The following is a 26,203-nucleotide window of genomic DNA, read 5'->3' as shown; positions in this document are numbered from 1 at the left end:
ATAATTTTGTACACTTTTTAGATTCTTAATTCTTATACCAACCAAAACGTCAGCTGTTATGATACCTTCCTCACACACAATTTAACCCATCAAAAAAACACCCTTTCACCAAAAATAATTTTAAGAACTTTATGAATCCTTTGTCCCTGCTTTATCTAAAACCTTCATCCCGAATTTCATCAGTGTAGCATTTTTTTCCCATGGGTTTCGGTTATACATATTTTACCTGTTGAAGTAAAAAAACAAGCACCCTTGTTTTCAATCGGCTATAACTTTATTTTTATGTCATTAGAATCAGCATCAAAAAATACCTTGAAAACATGTGTCATATGATGATATTCGACAAAAAAATTTTTTCAGTATATTTTTGACCTTCACCCCCTCCCTCTTGACCGCGAAAAAACACCCTTCCACCCAACTTTTTTTTATAGACTTTTTTTGTACTTGGTTCTTACCCCAAAAGCAAACTTTTTGCCAAGTTTCATGAGTGTAACAATTTTTTTTTATTTCTTGATTTAATGTACTATTTTACCTGTACTATGATGTTGTTTTGTTTGTTTGTTTTTTTTTTTTTTTAATTTTATTTTACTCCTCAGGCTATTAAAATTGTTATTGATACATATATTTCGCAAATTATGTCATTTCGAATTTCAAATCCACCAATTTAATTTTAAATTTTAGCTGTAGTGAAAAAGGCAATGACGTTATTTATTTGAAAAAAAAAAAAGCAAAATGGTAGTTGATTTATGTATCGACTACAAGTGCTATTTCCTACTTCATAAAGGGCATTAAATGCAAAACAAAAAAAACTTTAAAATTTTAAATAACTTGCATACCTTTGGAAGTAACATATTTCCGGTTTGAAATAGTGCGTTGCATACCTTTGGGAGGTTTATCCATAAGTTCATGAGTGAAAATTAGTAGTATGCTTTTGGGAAATCTGTATGTAATATTCTAATTAGTTTTCAAGGACACACAATGTAGATTTTTGTTATTAATTAAGAACGAATCAATTTAATTAATATTGATATCAGCAATTAAATTAGATGTACCATTTTATCTGTACAATACTGTACATAACTCTTTGATGGAATTTGCATTTAAGTTTTATAAGTTTTGGATAACGCTGGCTTGGTACGTATGTACCCAGTGTAAACTTAAATTAGCTCTAATTATTTAACTAAGCTTGTACAAAACCCGATTTTTGTTGTACAAAACTGTACAAAACTCGTAGATAATTTTAGAATTTTTTTTTTTTTAATTTTGATACAATTTTAAAAAATGTCCGGGCTGAGGAAACGTTTCCCCAGCCCGGTACTTTCAATTGGCTATAACTTTCGTTGTAAGCTTGTACAAAACTCGAATTTGGTTGTACAAAACTGTACAAAACTTGTACAAAACTTGTGCATACTTTTTTTTTTATTTTGAGAAATGTCCGGGCTGGGGAAACGTTTCCCCAGCCCGGTACTTTCAATTGGCTATAACTTTCGTTGTAAGCTTGTACAAAACTCGGCTTTGGTTGTACAAAACTGTACAAAACTTGTACAAAACTTTGGCATACTTTTTTTTTAAATTTGCGATAGGTCCGGGCTGGGGAAATGGACGTAAATCATCTTACTCATAAACAAAAATACTCACAAACAAAACCACACAAATTGTTTGAACTCATGAGTATACTCGATCCTCAATACCCACGAACAGAGTTACTCGTAAACAGATTGACTGTTCATAAACACTAGGCTTTACTCGAAATGATCGAAAGTGATTGAAATGTTCGAACGTGATCGAAAAATCATGAACAGTTTGAACAATGAAAACAACTACTTCAAATTTCTACGTCCTATAGGTACCTGTTGCATATTTTTTTTATTTAGGTTTTGAGGGTTGGTTGTTTGCGGTACAACTGCAATTAAAGCAGGTTATTTTAATTTTATAATTGTGGTGAAAAGGATTTTCAATGACTGAGTAAATAAAAAAGTAATTAGTCGTTAGGTAACAATACAAATGGGGTAGTGGGGAATGCCCAGTTAATTTGTGCAGGTAGGTGCGTAGTAGAAACATATCCCTAAAAAATATGCAATAATGCGATTTGGGATGATTGTTTTTAAAACAAATTACTATTTTTTCGGGTAGGTTTATTGGGGAAATTACAAATCAATTACAAATAGAAAGATACATTCAGTTTAATTCGAAAGGCCCTGTGGATATTCTTCAATGGTGGTGTGAAAATAAAGGCCATTTCAAAAACCTTTATGAAGCACATAAAAACTTGAATTGTATTCCCGCAACATCAGCAGCATCAGAACGAGCATTTTCACAGGCTGGAAATATAATTACAGAACAACGATCGAGGTTGAACCCAGAAACTGTAAATAATTTGATGATTGCGAATTCAAACTTAAAGATAAATCCAATATAAATATTTTTTTTTTTTTTCATAAATACAAGTGTCATAATTTTTAACATAATTTAATTTATTCAATTTTTTTGCATCTAGCATTAAGTTTTATTTAATTTTTCTTTTTTTTTGTATTTACTTTAATTTTATTCTAATATGTTTTTCTTCATTTCATTATCTTGTCAAATTAATTAATTTAAATAAAACAAATGTAACTTGCTTTTGTGTACCAAACTGATTCTCTTTTATTTATGCTACAAGAAAAACCACCCTCGAACATTTTGAACATTTCCTTTCCAGTTCGAGTAATTTCGATCACATTGATCATAAACATTTTGTTCACGATCATTTTACTCGATTATACTTGAAAAGAAAAATGATCGTTTGAACTCGTTTGAAATGTAGGATTACTTACGAGTCATCATACTCCTAAACAGGAAAGCTCGAACATATTTGAGTTGTGTTGATTCTGTTTGTTCGAGATCGTTTTTTTCGAGTAAGTACTCGATGTTCGTAAACAATACTCGACTCGTTTGGTTCTCTGGTACCTATTACATTATGAGTGAAAAATGATGAAAAAATTGTTAGTGAATGACAACACAAAAATAAAATTCACAGGACAAAGCTTGTTTGTAAATTCCTAATATTTATAAGTTTTCTTAACATCATTAACTCTTTTGTTTTGTTTGTTTAAAAAAAAGGAATACCATAGAACACCACACAATATAAAAAAAAAACAGTAACTATCAAAGATATATTGCGTATTTAGATTTTGGTGTTGATTCCTTTTTATATTGAAAATATTAACAAAATACGATACCATTGAGCAAAAAAACACATTTTTTTTTAAATTGAGTTACACCACTATTATTTTGAATAACACATTTACCGATCGAATATAGCTGCGTTCCTTTGGAAATATTTATCTACTTTTTAGTACTTAAATCTACTTTGAACTACTTTTGCTATACTGAAAAAGTAGTTCAAAGCAGCTTTAAGTACTAAAAAGTAGATAAATATTTCCAAAGGAACGCAGCTTATATTAGGTCTGTTTGGGTATTGTCTAAAACAGAAATATTTCAATTTTTGTCAAAAATAATGTACAAAACTACACAGTTCCAGAGTATCCAAACAGGAATTGGATTAAAAATGTTGAAAAAAGTAGAAATATTTCTCTTTTAGGCAGTACCCAAACAGATCTATTATTATAAATAAACTTTTGACAAAGGAGAATGGGCCAATTTGTACGGAACGTAGTTGTTACGCGGACAGAAATGAATTTCTTATTTTTTTATTTAATTAAGTCCTACATACATTTTGGATAAGTTTTATCCTTGTGACAATGACGTACCTAGTTCAGAAACGGATAAAGTGCATTTTTGCATTTAACACTTAATGTACATTGTCTCAATTTCGTAACTATAATATGTGTTTTAAGTGCGAAATATGATGCTCTGTCATTTTTCCTGAGCCTGAAGACATTCATCTTGAATATAATTCAACTTGTCCTTTTCACATTGCAAGATGCATAAACATAGCTAATATCTTAAATTAAATTTTCCCAAGATTTAGTTCTCTCCAGAGATACCCAGAAGGAGATGGGAAAATTCTGACGTCATACTGGTTTACCTACAAGCTCGGATTGATACTTTTTTCTAAATATGCATGAGAAGATTGAGGCTTTTGCCATGCATGAAAAATCGCATATGTGTGCTTAAAAACACTGCGGTTACACTATCTGTGTATTTCACATTTATTCACGGATACAAACGAAATTACAACAAAACAAATGGGTTTTGGGGGGCAAAACGTACGAAAGTTTCCCATTTCCTTCTGGGTATCTCTGGTTCTTTCATTTGATACCAATTTCATTTATGGCAGCCGAACATCCAGTGACAAAAATTGGCGAATTATTTGCCAATGAAGCAACGTAAAAAGAAAGTTGCACATTCATGGTTATGGCTTCAGGTTGACGATATAATCTGGCCCACCTTAGGCAAAATCTCTAGCTACGCCCATGATAAACATAAGTTAAATATGGTTAGATAAAGAACGCACCTCTGCCCTCTGCTTCATGGCCACATAGCCTCCTCTAGAATTTGCCAACCACCTTATATTAAATTGCAGTCATTCAAAGATTAATTGCAATTTAAAGTTAAAATAATGATATTATATTGATATTAAAAAATCTATTATTTTCTTCATTAAAAAAATTGCAACAAAGCAACAGTCTAAGTAACTATAAACAAAAAATATAAATAATGAAGTAAGGTACAACAAAATTTCAAAAGATATCGTTGTGTAAGTAAAAAATAAGAAGTTTTCAACTTTTTTTAACAACGAAAAGAAGTTGAAACTATTTACTGCTTTAGGCTAGGCGCACACATGCGATTTTCAGTCGTTGCTACTAAAAAATCGCAGTCGCAACATAAAATTACCGTGCGCACACTTGCGACTAAAAAATCGAGCGACTATTTTTTATTGCAAGAAAAAACATTATGTTTAATGCATGTATGTTTGGTCGAAAAAAAGTTGACCGTTTTTCGATAAAAAAATGCATCATCTCAAGATCAAAAGAGCCAGGAGATACTCACTGTTCAAATCTAATGGTCAAATGACCGCAAAGAAAACAATCACGAAATCCGTTCGTAATGGAAAATTTCATACAAATGTTATCTACGATCGGATTTTATGATAAGATGAATTCATGAAACGGTGTAAGCTCTGGTAAAAGTGGTAAAGTGATTAATGTCTCAAAATTTGGTAAGGGTTTGACAGCTTGTTTACCAGATTAGAAATAGAAATAGGTTCTCTGCAATGTGTATGTTTGTATCTTATTTTATTCCCCACGAGTACCATTATTTCACCAAAGCATTGAATACTCATTCTATAGTACTAAGTAAATTTCTGAGGGTCTTCTCTTAAATTCTTATGAATTTTATGGAATTGTCCTTTTAAATTTCCTATCGTTTATAAAAGAAGAGCCACTTTACAACACTTTCTAGTAATAACGAAGAAAAAATAACAAAATAATAAAAAATATCCATTATTGTACTTAAAACAATTGTTCCGAGTGTCACACGTGCGGGCAGTTGCATTATATTCTGTATGTGCAGCAAAAAAAAAATCGCGAAAAATAGAACCGGATCCATTTTTTTAAACTTTGCGATTTTAAAATCGCAAGTCTGTGCGCTCTCATTTAAAATAATGTGTTTCATTTCTTGCGTCTAAAAAATCGAGTGGTTGAAAATCGCATGTGTGCGCATGATTTGGCCTCTTTGCGACTGCTACTTTTTAGTCGTTTTCGGTTTAGTCGCAAGTGTGTGCATAACTATGCTGGTCCATTTGTTTCATTTTAATTTGCGACAATCGCGTCGCCAAAAAAATGGGACAATTTTCAATTTTTTAATCGCGGCTATTTTTTAGAAGCATGTGTGTTTACCGGCATTGAAATGCTTGTGATTCATTTTTGCGACTGAATAATCGTGCGACTAAAATCGCATGTGTGCGCCTAGCCTTACTTTTCAAATTACGCAAAGTTCCATTTTTAGTTCTTGCAACGCCCGCACTTTTTGCTTTAAAAAAAACATCAAAAATTGCAAAGTGCAAAGTGGGGAACTTTTAATTTTTGGTGAAACACTTTGCACTTTTACTTTGCAGAAAAGTATTATTTTGCAAATTTGCAAAATGCAAAGTGGTTGGTGCAATAGGGCCCTGAAAGAACATTTTACTAATCAATGGATTCGAACAAAATATTCAAACCATAAAAATCAGCTTTAAAGAAATTGTAATGCTCAAAGAGTGATTTAAAGATGTTTGTAATTCCAAATACACAGTCAAAGCTACATGAAGAACTGAATTATTTAGAGCGGAATTCATAGTCGTTACTCGAGTTAAGATTTTTCTCAACTCCAGTAAGTTGAGAAATATTTCAAGCAGCCGCTCAAGGGAATAGAAAATAGGGCTGTCACTTGAGTAAAGAAAAATCTTGTCTTGAAGAAAATTTTTTCTCAAACTCGGAAATTTGACTGATTTGAATTAACTGTCATAAAAAAAAATATTTTTTAATAATTCGCAAACATATTCGTCGAATTCGTCGTCCCACTCATAGAACTCAAACAAATATTCGCGATTCATTTATTTTTTTATAAAATTTTAATTGTTGCAACGAGACTTGCGTTTTAATGTCAACTGACTGAAAAAAACTTAACCGTTTCCTCAAGTAAAAAAGCCTTCTCAGACGTTCACTTGAGAAAAATGTCGACGCCAGTGATCACTATGAATAAGGATTCGCTTGAGCGAATGCTTAAGATATTTCTCTTGAGTGACGACTATGAATTGCGCCCTTAGTAATGGACAAAGAGCTTGGTTACTTTACAATTTATTATTTCATTATTTGTGAAAATAAGATCAAGTATTCTATTTAAGAAATGTTTACAATCATTTATTTGACATAAATCATTAGAAAACATTGAATCAATAAACAGAAATTCATTTTCTATTTTCATATAAAGGGTCAATTTTTCAATAGTCAGTTAAACAGTCAGTTATTCCTAAGGATAGAGAAAAAATCAATTTTTCAACAAACAGATATTGCTTATTCCTAAGAATAAAACTATCTGCTTCTTTCAGAGACGAATACAAATTTTTCTAAGGAATAATCTCAACAAAAATATTGTGTCAGTTTTCAAAGTTGAAAGAATTAAAAAAAAAAAAACAGAGGAACACAAGAAAACAAAAACAATCATGAATGAAAATGACGTTTAATTTCAAATATTTTTGAATTTGACAATTTTTTTTTGTTATTCTGTAGAATAAATTATTCTTGATTGAAAAATTCAATGTTTTTATACAGTGTTGATTTTGAGACATTTTACTTATTACAAATTCAATATTTGCCGCATGAAGTTCATAAATAATTATTTGGCTTTTAGGTGGTATATAACTTACAATGAGTAATAAATCATCACAAGAATTAGATTTTTTGTTCGACGTCATCAAAATTTTTTGGAAATGAAATTTGTTTGTTGTTAAAACATGTTCGAACTGCGATCAGCACTCCTCCACCCCTTGTTGTTGCTGATGTAAGTACACGAACCAAACGATGAACAGTGTAGGAGTTATCAAAAATCTCGGCTGTATGAATGTGAGAATGTAACCATGTTTCTGTGATTACAATAACATCATACTCATGAAGTGTTGATGCAGTAAAGAGTTGATTTGTTTTCTTTCTTATTCCTCCAGCATTTTGATAGTAGATGGTTATATCATTTTTGGAGCGCAACGAACATTTCTCCCAGTAACATCTGATGGCCAGTTATTGGGCACGTTCAAAGAGCTAACATAAAGCTTTCGGATAGCTTTTTGTTGTTGCAAACAGTGTTAAAAATTAGCAAAGAAACCAACCATTTTCTGTCAAAAAATAATCTGAAGGTATCCGAGAATTTTTGGTATACCTCATGTATTCGAGTGATCAGCTGATAAATATTTGGCTATTTTTTATCTTGATTTCTATTCGCGCGATTATTCAGCTTGAAAATAAAATAAATTTGCAAGAATTAAAGTTAAATCGATTGTGCAAGTACTCTGCAACCATTAAAAACAGGAATTTGCTCAAAAGAAACAACTTCCTCTTTTCAATATTTTCATATTTTTTTTTTAGCTGCTTTGACAAGCTATCTGGATAGCTTTTCGTTCAAAGAGATATTCCAGATACGGGTATCCCAGATAACCTATCCGATAGGTCTTTGAACGTGCCCATTGAGTCAAATGCTGCATTCTTAATACGTGATGGTATAACGAGACGAAAATGTATGAATCTCAGTTTAGTTAGATCAGCATCTTTCTAATGTAGTGGAATAACGTCATCAATTTAGTAGGTACATTAAGCTTCCTCGATGCATAGGCAAGCATTGAGTTTGCCGATGTTTTCGTCGAAAATCTAGAGATGAAGCCATGTGGTAGTTATGGCAATGTCAAGCTCTTCAGTAAAAGATGTATCATTACCAATAATTTTTGCCCAGAACCATATTGCGGAATTGGAGACAGCACGATCAAACAAATGATAAAAACCGATGAGGAGGCCAAGCAAACAAAAATTTGGAAAGAAAAATCACTACCTGCATTAACCTGTATAGAAATAACCTGAGAATAATAACAGGGATTCTTAAAGGCCACTGCAAATTGAAAAAACACCTTAACAACCTTGGCCTGGCAGACAGTGCCACCTGCAGATTCTGCAACAATAATGAAGAGATACCAGAAGACATACTGGACAACTTTGAAGTACTGATGCATCAACGACACAGACAAAGAGAATTTGAAATAACAGTATTTTCGTTTATTTTTGACAGAAGATAAAAAATAATTGAAAGTTATCCAAATATTACTTGTCCTTTTTGTATTAAACAAGTTCTTGTTTGCAGACGACTCTCTCACGTACGCGGGAAAGTGGAAGCCCACATAAGACGACTTTCCGAGTTTTATAAGCGGGCTTCAAAATCAACGCAGCCAAATCTCAACTGATATGCTTTAGACAACCAGCCACCCCAGGAAATCCTAGAATATGCTCAGCCAGGAACTGCAGGAACATCAATATAAGCCTTCCCGATAGAACACAAATTACAGCAAAAAATAACGTCAAATATCTGGGAATATAATTCGATGAGAAGAACCGATTCAACCCTCAAGCAGCAGCCGTTTTGAAAAAAGCCAATTTCACCTTTCATCACATTGGTCCCCTTATGCGGAAATAAAACGGACTCAGCCAAAAGACAAAGCTTCTCCTGTACAAGCAGCTCATCAGGCCTGTTTTCCTATCAGGTTCACGGTGATATAATCCCATCTAAATAAGTAAGCATTCCTGGAGAAGAAGATCTCAAGGATCTGTACAGGCATCCACAACGACAGGATACGCAGGAAACACGTCAGCAACAAGAGACTGAATGAGGACGCCAAAATTATAAAACTCGACAAATATCTTATTTAATCAAGCAGAAGATGCCTACAGAACCTGACCAACCACCCAAACCCAATAATGGGAAGAGTCATAAACCAGCCAAGACATGCTAACCAGCGGTACTTAGAAGCTAAGGAACTTTTGGATGAGGATTTGATATCAACCAACATCATTTTCTACGCTGATCCTGGGTCAGCTCACTATCGTGGCTGAAAGCCTCATCCCTCCCTAATCCAACCTTCACAATAACATCCGGACTTGAACAACCTGAGTTAAGATGCTGCCACCTGCCAACAGAATTAACATTTGAAACAAACACAATGACACTTAACTGTAAATTTAACTTAAAAAAAAAAAAACAATGTAAAAATGTTAGGCCTTTTTTGTGCCAACATATTACTAATATAATCAATGTATATTTAAAGTAACTAGCTTTAAGCAAATTGTATATATATAATACCTGGGCCCTATTGCAACAACCACTTTGCATTTTGCAAGTATGCACTTTAACTTTGCAAATTCTGTTGCACCAAACTCCAATTTGCAAAGAGGAAATTATTTTTTTGAAAAGTAAAACAAAAATTCCTGCTTTGCAAATTTTGTTGCATTAACCACAAAGGAGAATGGGCATTTTGGACGTTCAGCGGCCATTAATGAAATTGGTATCAAATGAAAGAGCTATATCTTAGGAAAAACTTTTACATTGGGAGTTTCGCGGTATTACTTTAAGAATGCAAGGTATTGCAATATTTGTATTGTTAATGCATCGCTTAATGTGTGAAGGAAAAATTTAATTATATTTTTATTTTAAATATATAATATGAAGCTCTGTCATTTTCCCTGACCCTGAAGACATTGATCTTGAAAATCCGACCAATAGAACTCATAACAATACAAGATTTTTAAGCCAACCACTTTTGTTTTTGTATATTGGTTTTTGATCATATATATTTAACTTTTGATAATTTATAATTGGGCTTGATGATCGATATGAAAAAATGCAATCAATTAAAAAACTAATTCATTCTTTTTCCCAACGTTTCTCCGGTTTTTTCCGGCTTCATCAGGGGGTTTGGATTTATTAGTTCTTAAAGAAACAATTAACAATGAAATGTTTGATGAATGAAAAACTAATAATAATTTGTACATTTAAATAATTTAAACAATTTGATTACAATTGCACTTACTTTTGTTGTTAATAAATTACATTGAAGAACAATTTATATAAAATAAAATTAAAAATAAACTTTTAAAACTTTACAGAAAATAAAACACTTCTTATTGGCAAATGCAAACTTAAAGAATATAAATTAAGATTTGGTTATGATATGGCAACACTGTAGACAGCGCTTATGTCATCAATGTCCTCTTTGTGGTTCATCGTTACACTCATTTTTTGTTGGATACGAAGACTTTCTAGGGTGAACCTTGTGTTCATTCTTCTCTCTCTATCTAATATTTTGACGTTTTCAAAATCTGCATTGTGTTGATGATCTAGCATATGTTGTTTCCCAAATTTAGCGAGTTGTGTTGTTTGTGTTAGTTTTCTAATGTGATTATAGGTTTGTATTTGTTTCGATGTGAAAGAATTGTATTCAGTATTATTGAGTATGGATTTCATTTCGATGTCTGTGTGAAATATTGTCTTTTCTGTTGTTTTGATGGTTATAAGTGTTTGTTTAATTTCCAGTTTTAAAAGTTTAAGCAAAAAAATGTGTTCTGTTTTTTGTAGTTGTTGTTTGATTGTCTCTGTAGTGAACTGTTTGTTTAATTTAGATGTTATGCTTTTTAGATGTGTTGGAATTATTTCATAATCTTTGCATGAAAGCAAAAACTTGAGTCTTTCTTTGTGTTTGGCTAGTACTTTCTTTTGTCTACAATAGTGTTTTAATGTAAGACAAGTGTTATTGTCATATTTGTATTTGATATGTTCGACAGTTTTTCAAACGATTCAAACTAACAAAAAATTGAACAACAAAACTCTCAAAATAGGCTTGAAATTGTTGTTTAAAAAAGCTGATAGTTTGGGTTCTAGTGGCTGGATATTCAAGATTAAGGTCTTCAGGCTTAGAGAAAATGACAAGAGTATCATAATATGCACTTAAAATAAATATTAAATTTACAGCATAGAGACAATCTGCATAAAGAGTTAAATGCTAAAATGCATTTTATTCGTTTCTTAAGTACTTCACAAGGATAAAACTCCTGCAAAACATATGTAAATTTAATAACATCATAAAATAACAAATTCATCAATGGCCGCGCAACGTCCACGTTCCATACAAATTTGCCCTTTCTCCTTTGCAAAGCAAAACTTTGCGCTTTCTGAAAAGCGCAAAGTTTTGCCAATTTGCAAAGAATTCTTTGATTTCATTGCGCCAAATAAATAAAACTCTGCACTTTCCATTTAAAATTCTGAAAAGCAATAATATGCAAAGACAAAATTTCATTTGCGGATGGCCATTTCTCGTGTAAAGTTCGGGTATATTAAATGATAATTTAATGTCATTTTCTTTCAATCCAATGAGAGTACCCTTTTAGTACTTATTTTTGCACTTTTGAAGGTTTTGTGTTCTTTGACGCCACAAAAGTGTAAAAAAAAAAATAATCCGGAGTAATTTTAGTACTACGGAGTACCCCGGATTTACTCCACATTTTTAGTCAGATTTACACAATTACAAAACTAGATTTCATATTCTATTTGCAGTGGAAAATCTGAGATTTTTACACAACAATCTCAAAAGTCAATAGAAAACGACATAACAAAAACAACCATTATGAATATATTTCCTATTATATTATATTCCGCCATATATATTTCTTCCATTATTTTCGTTAATTCTTCACTTTTTCCAAAATGAAATTGAAAACCGAATAAAAGAGTTTTTCAGCCAGTGTTCTTCATCAATACAAAAAAAATCCTGTGCCAGATAAAAAAAATCCCATTTTTTTTCTGCGATGATGGGATATTTTTATTTTACAATTATCAAACTAAGGGTGTGTGTCCATTAGGCTGAAAAAAACCGATCAGAAGTATAATGAATAATATACCAAAAGTAGAACTAAGTCCGCTTCTACACGAAGACGCAAAGCGCGAGACTCACATAAGAGCAAGGGAGAAATAAAGTTCGAAAAAAAGGGAAGGAAGATTTTCTACCGTGAGTCTCCGGTAAAATATTTTGTGACTCTTTTTGACGTTTCTTTTTGATCTTGTTCTTTTTTTTGCTGTTCTGCTTTATTTAATTTCGTCGGTCGCGGAGTCTGCTTCGTCGGTTGTGTATTATTTGCGTGTATAGTAACGTGGCATATAGAACCCACTGGAGTTGTTTTTTGTATATTTTGGTGTTTTTTTTTTTTTGGAATTAATATAAAATAGTCTGCTTCTACACGAAGACGTGGATGCACATAAGAGCAAAGGAGAAATCGATCTTTCTCTCTCCCTTGTTCTTATGTGCATCAAGAACAAAATAAAACCAAAGAAAATAGCTGTCAAATTTGCGTCTTCAAAAAAATACTATGTGTAGAAGCGCGCGACGCACCGAAACGAAAATCAAGAGGAAATTCGAAGATAATTTCTGCGCCTTGCGTCTTCGTATAGAAGCAGACTTATCAACGAACGCTTATTATGCTTCATATTTTATTAATATTAATTTTTTTTTCAATTCATAAAATTTTTCCCTAGGCCTGTTATCACTATTTTGTTCAAGGAAATTATCTATTTTTGCCTTGTCTTACACACAATTACAAAAAAAAATTACTCTTATTATGTTATTTCAAATAAGTGCCACGTGACCCACAGGTGGGTCATATCTTCTCTTCTTTTAAGGAATGTTCTGACTGTGACCCACCGGTGGTTCACATGGCCTCCTGGGAAACTTTTGCGTGACCCACCGGTGGGTCACATGGCAGTCAACGTGATAGAGTGAAAGAAAACGACATAAAATGAATCGATTTGAACGACTTTTTTAAGATGAATAGTATTAGTAAGAGTTAAGTGAGTGATGTTAAATTAAGAATAAATTTTGAAATTAGGAATAATTAACTTTTGGTAAAAACAAGTTGAAGTGGTATTGTTAGAATTTGTTGTTTTCTTTTAACAAATTATTTAGGAACGAATTGTTGTTAGATAATGTTAAACTGTCAAATGACCAATTTGTTTTTAGACTAATTCCAATTCCATTATTAAAATTTTAAATTGTCTTGAAAACCAAACATCTAATTTCAAAGATCAACACTAACTCATAGTCCGGTCAAATTAGACTAAAATAAGGGGGTCAGGTTACATTAATTCCCAGCAAGCTGAAAATTGGTAGGATTGTTGGAAACACCATCATAAATTAAATCTAAAAAGTCCTCATCGATCCGAGGTGTGGAAAAAAATTTACGGGGGGTCAAAGGTCAAAAAAATGGGTTTTTCACGATTTTAAGCAAAACGGTAAGTCTTATCAAAAACTTTTCAATGCAAGAATTGTAGACCAGATTATTATATATAAAAAGTGTCATGACACTTTTTTTCCTAAGACCCACCGTTTCTTAGGTATAACGATTCAAAAAGTTGAAGTTGAGTTGTAATCGTCCTAATCAGGCCTATTCTGAAAAAAAACTCCTAACTGAAAAGTTCCTGAAATTTCATTATTTTTTTAGCTTGAATTTCGTTCTTCAATGGTTAAGAATATGGGGAAAGCAAAAAAAAATGGAAATTTTCGCCATTTTTCAAAATGGGGGCCCTTCTCCCGAAACCATTTCCTTGGGAATTTTTGTTTAGAATATGTCTGAATATATACAGGGTGTGCAATAGAGAATGGACAACCCTAAATTGGCTGATAGCTAGACTTATAACTGTTCTAAAAACACATAGAAAAATGTTCTATCGCAACCAGTTCATAAAATATTGGCTTTTTTTCGTTCAGTGTATTTTAAATTTTATCATCTTATGTTTTCGTTCACTACAACCACGAATGAATGAATTTTATTTATTTCTTATTTTTATAATTTTCTATAATAATTGTATGAGTACATAAACGCTTTAAAAACTGCAAAGCTATTGCACATTTTCGTAAAAAAAAATTTGAAATCTCTTTTTTGATGCAAAATGTAAAAAAAGTATTTTATGAAAAATTTTAAACACCTGTAGTATAAAATAAATCTATGGAAACTTAAGTGGCCAACTTTCTTAAAAATATTCCCCTTAGACCAGAATATTTTTAAGAAAGTTGGCCACTTAAGTTTCCATAGATTTATTTTATACCACAGGTGTTTAAAATTTTTCATAAAATACTTTTTTTACATTTTGCATCAAAAAAGAGATTTCAAATTTTTTTTTACGAAAATGTGCAATAGCTTTGCAGTTTTTAAAGCGTTTATGTACTCATACAATTATTATAGAAAATTATAAAAATAAGAAATAAATAAAATTCATTCATTCGTGGTTGTAGTGAACGAAAACATAAGATGATAAAATTTAAAATACACTGAACGAAAAAAAGCCAATATTTTATGAACTGGTTGCGATAGAACATTTTTCTATGTGTTTTTAGAACAGTTATAAGTCTAGCTATCAGCCAATTTAGGGTTGTCCATTCTCTATTGCACCCCTGTATATATTCAGACATATTCTAAACAAAAATTCCCAAGGAAATGGTTTCGGGAGAAGGGCCCCCATTTTGAAAAATGGCGAAAATTTCCATTTTTTTTTTGCTTTCCCCATATTCTTAACCATTGAAGAACGAAATTCAAGCTAAAAAAATAATGAAATTTCAGGAACTTTTCAGTTAGGAGTTTTTTTTCAGAATAGGCCTGATTAGGACGATTACAACTCAACTTCAACTTTTTGAATCGTTATACCTAAGAAACGGTGGGTCTTAGGAAAAAAAGTGTCATGACACTTTTTATATATAATAATCTGGTCTACAATTCTTGCATTGAAAATTTTTTGATAAGACTTACCGTTTTGCTTAAAATCGTGAAAAACCCATTTTTTTGACCTTTGACCCCCCGTAAATTTTTTTCCACACCTCGGATCGATGAGGACTTTTTAGATTTAATTTATGATGGTGTTTCCAACAATCCTACCAATTTTCAGCTTGCTGGGAATTAATGTAACCTCGGATGTCTAAATTGACCGGACTATCATATCATGAAAGTGAGTTGAAAATAGGTCTGTTCCAGACTTTTTGTGCACTAAATTAGGCAGTCTGCCAAATTAATGAGAGTTGGGAGAGAATTCTCTCAGTAGGAAATAAAACTACGAAAGACTGCCATAAAGTCTGGAACAAGTTGAACACCATTATACAACACAATTTCATATTTTATGCTTAATTCGATAAACATTAACACTTTTTTAATGCAAAAAACACGTAAACGCGATTCAATTTAAAAATCACTACAATTTGATTTGTTTTCTTCTTTATTTATTTGTTTGACATACGTCAACTTTTCATTTGACAGAACTCATATTTCTGCTGGAAGAAATTCTTTGGGCTAAATTTGTCAGGGTGGGGAAATTTTTTACTTTCTCGTGAGCGCTCTCTTCTACACAATTTTTGAAGTTGGGAACAGACTCTGACCAAAAATAACCAAATACAGCTGTGAACACAAAAATAGCAGTGCTTACACAATTTTCATAAAATGTTAAATATTTTTAAAGTGCTGCTTTGCAAAAAAGTTTAAAATTATATTTTGTACTCGGCGGGACCTCAGTTATCATATCCAAGGTTTTCAACTTTTTAAATATGCTTATCACTGTCTTGTATAGGGCATTTATTGAAACCCTCTAGTTTATGCCCGAACATTGAAATAGCAGTGTCTTTGTTTTTTTCTCTTTCAAGCTTCCAAATGTAACTTTTTTTCATTTTTTTGGTAGGTAAACTATTTTTGAAAGTATTATTGCTTCTTTAAGCCTAAATTGGCATTGTAAAAAGTTGTCAAAATGGCCCGCAGAAAGCATTGTTCCGAAAAGTTAATGAAGTTCAATAAAACAAACTTTATTAAGAGGAAAAAACTTACCAGTTCATCTGAGATATCGTAGAATAACCTGTTGAAATGGTGAGTGATACAGCAACATCCAAAATAGTAACATTAGCTCGAAAAACGTAACCTAAAAGGAATCAGGTCTTAGCGAAGTGATTGACAAATTAGCATATTGGCAAAGTATCATTCTTTAATAGGCTCCAATAACCAAAAAATTAACTACAAATTTCTGATAGCTCTATGGCATAAACAGAACATGTGCTGGAAGCTAAGCCACCATTACTGACGAAAAATCATGTAGCAACAAATATTAAGTTCGTAAACGATTGGCCCAAGATGCAAGTGAAGAACTTTCTATGCACTAATGATACCAAAATAGTTCATTTTGTGTTCAAGGGTCTTTTGATATTCTCCTTATGGTGCCTATGCCCAAAAATAACTAGTTTTGTATCATTAGTGCATAGAAAGTTCCTTACTTGCAGCTTGGGCCAATCGTTTACGAACTTAATATTTTTTGCTACATGATTTTTCGTCAGTAATGGTGCTTTTAGCAGACTTTAGGCTAGTAGCTTAGCTTCCAGCACATGTTCTGTTTATGCCATAGCGCTATCAGAAATTTGTAGTTAATTTTTTGGTTATTGGAGCCTATTAAAGAATGATACTTTGCCAATATGCTAATTTGTCAATCACTTCGCTAAGACCTGATTCCTTTTAGGTTACGTTTTTCGAGCTAATGTTACTATTTTGGATGTTGCTGTATCACTCACCATTTCAACAGGTTATTCTACGATATCTCAGATGAACTGGTAAGTTTTTTCCTCTTAATAAAGTTTGTTTTATTGAACTTCATTAACTTTTCGGAACAATGCTTTCTGCTGGCCATTTTGACAACTTTTTACAATGCCAATTTAGGCTTAAAGAAGCAATAACACTTTCAAAAATCGTTTACCTACCAAAAAAATGAAAAAAAGTTACATTTGGAAGCTTGAAAGATAAAAAAACAAAGACACTGCTATTTCAATGTTCGGGCATAAACTAGAGGGTTTCAATAAATGCCCTATACAAGACAGTGATAAGCATATTTAAAAAGTTGAAAACCTTGGATATGATAACTGAGGTCCCGCCGAGTACAAAATATAATTTTAAACTTTTTTGCAAAGCAGCACTTTAAAAATATTTAACATTTTATGAAAATTGTGTAAGCACTGCTATTTTTGTGTTCACAACTGTATAACTAAATTCGGCAGTTTCAAACTGAGTGTGGAACGGACTTAATATGAAGTAACGAATTGTGACTATTTGACACTTCAAAAGGAGTTTAGAAAAGATGTTCAGCTATCAAATAGTTACAAAATGTAACTAAACAAAACACAATAGATAAAATAAAGAACTCTGCCCTCTGCTTCATGGCCACATAGTCTCCTCTAGAATTGTCAACAACCTTATTCAAAATTGTGCGTCATTCAAAGAATGATTGCAATTTAAAGTAAAAATAATGATATTATATTAATATTAAAAATTCTATTATTCTCTTCTTTAAACAACAGTCTAATTAACTATAACCAAAAAAAATAACAAATTATAAATTAAAGTACAAAAAAATTTCAAAAGATATTGTTGTTTACGTAAAAAAAGAAGATTGCAACCATTTTTAACAACGAAAAGAAGTTGAAACCATTTACTGCTTTACTTTGCAAATTACGCAAAGTTCCATTTTTAGTTGGTGCAACGCCCGTTGATTTTTCCCAGCTGCTTTTTTATCATATTAAAATACCTAACAACGTTTAAATTCTTGATTCTTGCTATTTTGTTTATGTGTAAGATTCTCATGATTAATAGACCACCAAAACTCCAAAACTGGGCCATGAAAATAGTTTTATTGTGCAATGGATGTACTTCAATAAGAAAAATGTTGTTAAATTTGTTTTGCATAAGTGTGAACCAAAGAATTATGTATGCTATTATTCAGAGGCGGCGCTAGACCAAAATGAGGCGTGTGCTAGAGTAAATTTTCGGGGCCCCTGAGAAAATGAATTTGGACTATTATTTTGAAAAAAAGTATTAAATCTTCGGTCCAAGTTCAAGTTCAAAATTCTAATAACAAACTTAAGGGGTTATCTACAGTGGTGGAAAAAATAATAGAAACAAGGTGCTCTGTAACATGTTTTTGAATTTTGTTATGGATATTTACATGGAAAGTTAAAATTGAATTATGTGCAATTACTTGACATAACATAATATAAAAATACAGCTTTAATTCTTCTTTTTCCAAACTATTAAAACCATGGAAAAACTCAAAGCTAAAATTATCAGCGCATTTGAGCTGGAAAAAATAATAGAAACAAAGTTGAGTTTTTATACTTTTTGGTAAAAAAAGAATGCTTTTCTATAAAAATTGCTATCAATTCTTTTAATGCTTTGTTGTTGCACCTTACCTCTTTAAACCCTCTCACAACTTCTTCCCATAGAAACCACCAATTTCGCACAATGATAGAGTATAATGCATTTTTTATGTTTGTCTACAGTTCTTGCTTGTTCTTAGACCTAGTGTCATTTATCCGTCGCTTAAGAACTCTCCGTAGGTGTTCCATAGGGTAAAGGTCAGGTGACTGAGGATGGCCACTCCATAACAATAAGTTTTTTGTTACGAAACCATTTTGTTCCCAGTTTTGAGGAGTGCTTGAGGTCATTGTACTGCAGAAACTCCCATAAAATTGGCATGTCCTCATCGGAGAATGGCAATATTACATCGTCCGGAATTCGGACGTGATGGATATCAAACATTTTTTCTTTTATTCAAAAGATTGGCCAAACTCCAGATGAAGAAAAGCATCCGCAGAACATTAGAAAATCTCTACCTTGTTTAACTGTCTTATTAAAGTACTTAAGATTGAATTCTGTGTTCTTTGGACTTCATTAAATCATCCGTCGGATCAAAACAAGTTCACCTTGGTTTTATTGGACCAGAAGATCATTCAGTCAAAACGATCAAGGTGTTTTTTTTTTTTTTTTGTAAAAACTAAGTGGTTGTTAATGTTTTTTTTTTTTGTTTCCTTAGGAATGGTACCTTTCGTCGATTTCTTTGAAAGATGGTTTCATTCAATCGAGTTGTCTGACATGTTACAAGTGCATTTAACACTTTTTTTATATTAATTAATGAAGAAAATGGATATTTTTAGGAAATAAGAATTAAAGTTTTGTAAAAACGTAAAGATTTTTTTTGCATTAACCTATAGTTTCCGCTTTTGGGCACAAAAATAAGGCTGTAAAGACTGTTCTCTTGGAGCAGTCCTTTACCTGCTCTATTTCATCCATTGTTATGCCTTCATTTTTTATTTTTTTCAACTTCGCGGACGACAACAAAAGAATGTAATCCGCGACCTATTTTTGCAGTTTACATTGAAAATTTGGCTATTGGTTATTTTAACCACAATACAAATCTTAAAAAAGTTAATTATGGCCTGTTTTGAATTGAAAAAAATTGAAATATTTCTCAAAATCAAAGTATAAATCACTTGTTTCTATTATTTTTTCCAGCGGAAATTCCAATTTTTAAACATTTTGTTTTGGCAAAAGTAAACCAAAAGCTATTAGGGTATAACTATTACACCATTTTGTTGCACTATTAAAGAGCTTATAAATATAAAAATTTCTTCGTTCAAATCCTAACATTAGAGGAGTTATTTAAGTTTTCATTTAGTGTAAATTATTGTTTCTATTATTTTTTCCATCACTGTAGTTGTAAGTGCAAAAAAAAACTTTTTTTTGTGGATTTTTTGTGAAGAGGCATTTAATTATATAAACATAAAGAATACATATCCATATAGAAAATTTAATGTATTAAAAGTATTCAATGTGTATTTAAAAAAATATTGGGTTCCGTTACTTTTGTAGAAGATCTCCTAGACGACCTCCAAAAAAAAGGTGTCTGGCGGTGAGCAAACTTTCTCCCAAACGGCTGAAGTAATCGGCTTTAAATTTTTACACAATTTTCTTAGATACTTTTGTCAGGTAATGAAGGAAGGAAAAAGGTTTTTGACAATAAATCGATTTTTAAAGCCACTTTAAAGTGTAAATTTTCGTAAAAAAACGATTTTTTTCTTTGGGAAGCCGCCATTTTGTCATATCAAAATTTTGACTATTTCTTCGTTCATTACCTGCATTCGTCTATCCTGAAAATGAATCTTTTGGTTTTTTTAATTTTAAGTGACTTGGATCAGAGATATCTTGCTCACCACCAGATACCTTTTTTTTGGAGGTCGTCTAGGAGATCTACTACAAAAACAACGGAACCCAATATTTTTTTAAATACAAAGCGAATTCTTTTAATACATTTAATTTGCTATGTGGATATGTATTCTTTATGTTCATATAATTAAATGCCTCTTCCCCAAAAATCCACAAAAAAGAAGGATTTTTTGCACTTACAACTAGATATAACCCCTTAAGACAAAACGTTTCATTTCAATGTAAGCCCTGTTCCTTTGGGAGGTGGCAAAGTACTACTAGTAGTTTACTAGCGATTCCCAAGACAGTAGATGATAGTCCTAGATTAACCAAAACATCTACTATTAGAAGACTACCACTTCCAATGGAACAGGGCTGTAGATGAAAAACAAAATGCACGACTCGATCTCACGAACTTTTTCTTAAGTTTCAGATTGCTTTAATTTTTAAAACTTTTTATATAAATAAGATTTTTCGTTAAATGTTCTGAAACGTACATATCAAAAAAAAAATAATTCGTTCTTCAAATCAAACAAAATCGACATCTAGAATGAATTTCAGCAAATTGATTTCTTTTATTAGGGCACGTTTTTAGAAAAAATCAAAATCGTTAGAAATCGCTATAAATGTTTATAATAAAAGAACAAAAACTATTTTAAGTAAAATTGATATGAAATTTTGCAGAAATTTTTAATCTACATTCCAAATTTCATAAAAATTAAATGCAAAATTTTCTAAAATTTGACTATTCAAATAAAAATCAAACTTTCTTCATCAAAATAAAAACTAACACTTGATTGCTTTTTGATTAAATTGTAATTTTCTAAAATTGGTATTGTATAATATAGCTACTTATTTTAATGTAGAAATTCTTGTTTTCGTCAGTTTCTCGGTTTCTCTTTTAGAATATAAAAATATCAATTGAATTACCAATTGGAAAAGGGGAATAAGTCCATCTCATCTTATTGTTGGCAAAACGCAAATAACTGCACAACTTCATTATTTGATGGTTCTAAGAATGTGGTTAGGCTAGTCTCACGTTATTCTTAAAATTTGAAAATTTACACTTTTCAAACAACCTGTAATATAGCTGAGTGCCATTGCTATATTAAAATAAAAAAGTTAAAATTTATCAGTAGGAAGAAGGAAATAAGGCCGGGATTTGTTTCTTTCTTTAAACTATTGTTTTTTTTTAAATCACTTGTATATGTATATGATTTCTATTAGAAAATCTTTTTTTTTTTCTTTCATTTGTATAGAGAAAAGATTAACATCAAAATGTAATTTTAGGAATATTGATGACTTATTGCTTCTTTTAATTGGTGATTCAATTTTGCTTTTGAGTTGAAGAAGAAGAGACCGGAAAAAAACAAGGGGCTCCCCCTGCTAAATACAGGAAGATATATAAAAAATTGAAATTGTTTTTGTTGATGTTTTTCCTCTGTTAGATACTTATCAATCATTACATTTTTTTTTACGAAATAACTGAGAAAAACAAATTATTCGCATGTTTGTTTGAGCAAAATCTTTGGTTTAAAACAGGTTTTTAAAGTTTGGTGGATTGTAAATCCGTTTGATTTTGAAACATCAATGAATCCGCAAAATGAGTTCGAATACCTACGAAATTTCGAACAGCGAAAATTCCACTGAATAAAATGGTCCTTTTTAATCATTAAATTGGCGGCGGAAAACAAAAATGTTCTTAAGTCCTACGTAACAAAGTGTTTAAATTGCTAGAAAGTGTAAAAAATCAGTTTATATAAATTGCGAGCGTAAGCGACCAAAGAATTTTATTTAAGGGAAATAAAGTTTACCCATTCTTAACCTTTACAAAAACTTATTTCATACAATTTTAAATACCTATACAAAATTGAAAAATAGAAAAAAGAAAAAAAAAAAACTGTTTTTATCACTGAGATTTTGTATTTTGTAAATTTAATTGGGAATTTTAAAAGCAAAATTTTAGATAATCCAAGTTGCTTGGCAAACTAATTATTTGCTTCACTTGAGAAAAAAAAAAAACAAACAATAATCTTAAATTGTTTGATTTATTTTTTATTTCCTGCTTTTGCAAAAAGTGGCCAATGTATGCTTCGACTCATCTCGATGGAATTATGGAAATCGAGTGGAAACAAGCCAATTTCAATTATTTGATTGTTTTGAATAAAGAGAAGAGACATGGTTTTTCGGATTTTATTATTTCTGAGACATTTTCATTTAGCGACCGCGGGGCCCCTCTAAGCGCGGGGCCGTGTGCGGGGGCACACTCCGCACACCCCTTCCGCCGCCTCTGCTATTATTTTTTTATATAAAATTAAATTCAACATAATATTACTTAACCCTCGGTGAATTTTTGGATCTAAAAATGCTAAAAAAGTTCTGTTTAAACCTATTTTCGTCAGATCACGCACACCGTGTGTGAAAAGTGTGACGTAGCTTTATGCTACACGAAAACAAAACATTTTTTCAGAAATTTTCAACTGTGTTTTTCTTTATTACTCATTGTTGCCTAGAAGCTACATACCATTTATTGTAACATAACTGAATAAATTATTATGATTTCAAAAAAATATAAGTTACGTATTTTTTTAAATGCATGTCACTATATAATTCTGCAATTCTTTTTTTATTCTGAACTCATGAGTTATAGAGGGTTAATTACTTAAATGAATATATAACATATGTCAGTGATGAACAACCTTTTGCGCCACGCAATTCCAGTAATTTAAGATTGCCATTTTGCAGAAAGCAAGGGAAAGAACATATTGACTCTTGTTTCCAATTTATGTCGTTGAAGAATCAATGGGTGCGTTCACGTACGCACAGATACCCTATCCAAGTTACCTAAGTATCCGATACGTTTGTGAACACGAATCAGCTGTTCATCAAATCTCCCATAAGATACACGAGAATCCAGAAATTTTTAGGATACCTTTGGATTTTTTTGCTTGTCAACACAGCTGATCGATCAGCTGAGATTTTATATGGGATTACAACAACACAAAGGTATCCGGATACCCTTGGATCGGTACGTGAACGCACCCAATCTTTTTTCTTGAAACTTGGAGACTTTTTGCTTCGAGGTATTTCTCCGATCAGCTGATCGGAAATTTTCTGCGACAAATTTCAACGCTTGTCATTGCATGCGATGAAGTACTTCTAATGGTTGTATTCTTGACAGATACAAATCATTTTTTTTTTTTCGAAGCCCTCCGACAAGTTTTTGTTGCGGAATAAATTATTAAAATGTAAGTAATAGTATGGAAAAAAAAAAACAAAATTGTACAAAAAGATCGCCAAAAATTGTGGCTGTATTGGGAAGATCTGCCCAATCAGTTGAATTGAATTGGACCACAACAAAGGGATGTTGGTGAATGCAAAAAAGGATGTTCGTGACTATACAGAAGTCCTATATAAAATAAAACTATTGATAAACAAAAAAGAAATCGCGGGCACTGGCGCGTGGAGGGCCTTACAGGCACAAATAAATTTTCATTCACTTTTTAGAATCCTCCTTTTTTCTTGAGTTTTTTTGCCCTTATTTGTTTGGACTCGGCCTCCAAAAATAACGCGACACTTGCCATGGACACTTTTAAAAAACTTTTAATCAATCATTAAAAAAATATGTACCCCGTATTTATATTTATAAACGAACTTTATACAACTGTTTAAATTTGGAAAATGTGATCAAAAACCTTGTTTATTGTTGTCTTTTCGCTGTCAAACTTATACACAAGTAATCTAAACTTGTCTTAACCGCGAATTTTGTGATTATTATTTTTATTAAATGAAGCATATTTCCAAAAATTTGAAAAAAAGTTATACAGTGTATAAGTATGCAAAAATCTAATAAAATCGACTGTTAATGTATATTAAACTTTTGTAATATATTTTTTTTTAATGTGCAAATATTGCCAAATAAATGATATAAACTAAATTAAATTGAAACAGAATCTTCAAAATATCATTTGTTATTTGCTTCACATGAGTTTTAATGTTGTTTGTTTTTAAGCGAATTTTTTATGATTTATGACATTATATAAAAATAATTGTGTTGATGTCTAAATAAAAATGTAGTAAGTTTAATATAATGTTGAAATGTTTAAATACCTCGAGGATAATTTTTTGAAACTGCAATGCCTGATTTTGTGAACCTTCTTGTTCCATGTCTCTTTCTATCATTAGTTGCTCAATGTGGTTTTGTTTTTCTCTAAGTAAATCCTAAAAACAATTCAACAATATTTGTTCTTTTTAAACATACATACCTAAAATAATATTTAATTCATACCTGCATGGAAAAACTGCTTTTTGCTGCACTTGGTGATGGTTGTTGTTTCATTGACATTGAATAACGCTAAAGTTTTTTTTTAGTTTATCAAAGAAATTCAATCGGTGATATCAAAAATTTTATAAGTCACGCAGTAACTTTTACAGGAGTCAATAAAAACTGTTTCAGTCGCAAATAAATGGGTTTAATAAAATTCTTGAGCTGAATATAGTATTATACAGGGTGATTCAGGAGTAATGTGCCAAAAAGCTAGAGCGTGTAGGTAGGGGGGTCTATTCCCCCCCCCCCCCATTTTGCCGGGAGGGGCAATTTTCTAAAAAATTGACTTAATTTGGAAAAAAAATATTAAAAATCAACGGTTATACCTACAACAACGTGTTATACCTTTTCGTAAAGCCAAATACCTCGTCTTTCATTTGCTATTTAAAAAAACCTGTTTTTTGAAATAGTTTTGGAAAAATTAATTTCCAAAGTCAAAATTTTGGAAAAAAAAAGAAAAAAAAATTTTTTTTTCAAAATTTTATGTAATTAAGTACTGATTTAGTTTCTTCGATGCTCTCATATGTTTTTAAACAAAAACAGAAAACCAGATGCAAAAATATCTTGTCGTTTTTGAGAAATAAAAATAAAACCAACACAACTTTTTTCTAAGAAAAACCCTTTTTTTTTTTATTTTACGTGGAAGGACTTGTAGGTAAATTGATTTATAAAACTTTAACCCTTTTTTATTTATTTTTTTTTTTTAACCCGGAAGTTTATTAGGGAACAATAAAGTAACATAGTATTAGATGAACATGGATTAGTCCTTTTTTCATTGATAAAGCCTGAAAGACCACTGACCTGTAATTTTTCTTATTACGACCCCATGGGGTCGCTCGCTGCCGATAGTTTCTACCTGATAGGGCGTTAGGTTAATAAAACCGCAATTTTTCATTAATGAAAAACAAAAAATTTGGGACACAAAGATAAATAAAAGCCCACACAGTTTGGTTAAGTAACTATTTCCAGTTTGAATTTTTACTCATCAACACGATGTACAGATACTCTTGGGAAGAATTAACGGACATACACTTCTGCTATGGTTTAGCTAATGGTCGAGATCGTGAAGCCGAAAGACTCTATGCTGAAAGATTTCCCAACAGGAGGTGTCCTAGTCGTGGGACCTTTTCCAGAACCCACCGAATACTGAGAGAGTACGGAGTGCTACAACGTAGAGAAGCGAAAGACCACTTACCGAGGAATCAGTTGCCGCTAACGAAAGAATTTTGGATTTTTTATAATTAATTTCAATAAAAAATTTTTGTTTTTATTTTTAGGGACATTTTAAATCAAATTATTTGTTTTCTTATTTTTAAAGGTTTCA

At 31.4% G+C, this 26,203-nt stretch overlaps 1 protein-coding gene across 1 annotated transcript in view; it reads right to left on the bottom strand.

The window, feature by feature from the left end:
* Nucleotides 1-26,203, bottom strand: part of LOC129916181 (restin homolog) — a 213,288-nt gene that overhangs the window by 114,859 nt on the left and 72,226 nt on the right. Inside the window, exons 6-7 of the mRNA XM_055996009.1 lie at nt 24,841-24,906; nt 24,663-24,773 (exon numbers count right to left, since the gene is read on the bottom strand). Of these exons, the coding sequence (XP_055851984.1) occupies nt 24,663-24,773; nt 24,841-24,906 (177 nt within the window). The remainder of the gene's footprint in view (nt 1-24,662; nt 24,774-24,840; nt 24,907-26,203) is intronic.

The sequence above is a fragment of the Episyrphus balteatus genome, chromosome 1, assembly GCF_945859705.1.
Source record: "Episyrphus balteatus chromosome 1, idEpiBalt1.1, whole genome shotgun sequence".
NCBI classification, from domain to species: domain Eukaryota; kingdom Metazoa; phylum Arthropoda; class Insecta; order Diptera; family Syrphidae; genus Episyrphus; species Episyrphus balteatus.
This window is presented reverse-complemented; position numbering and strand designations above follow the sequence as displayed.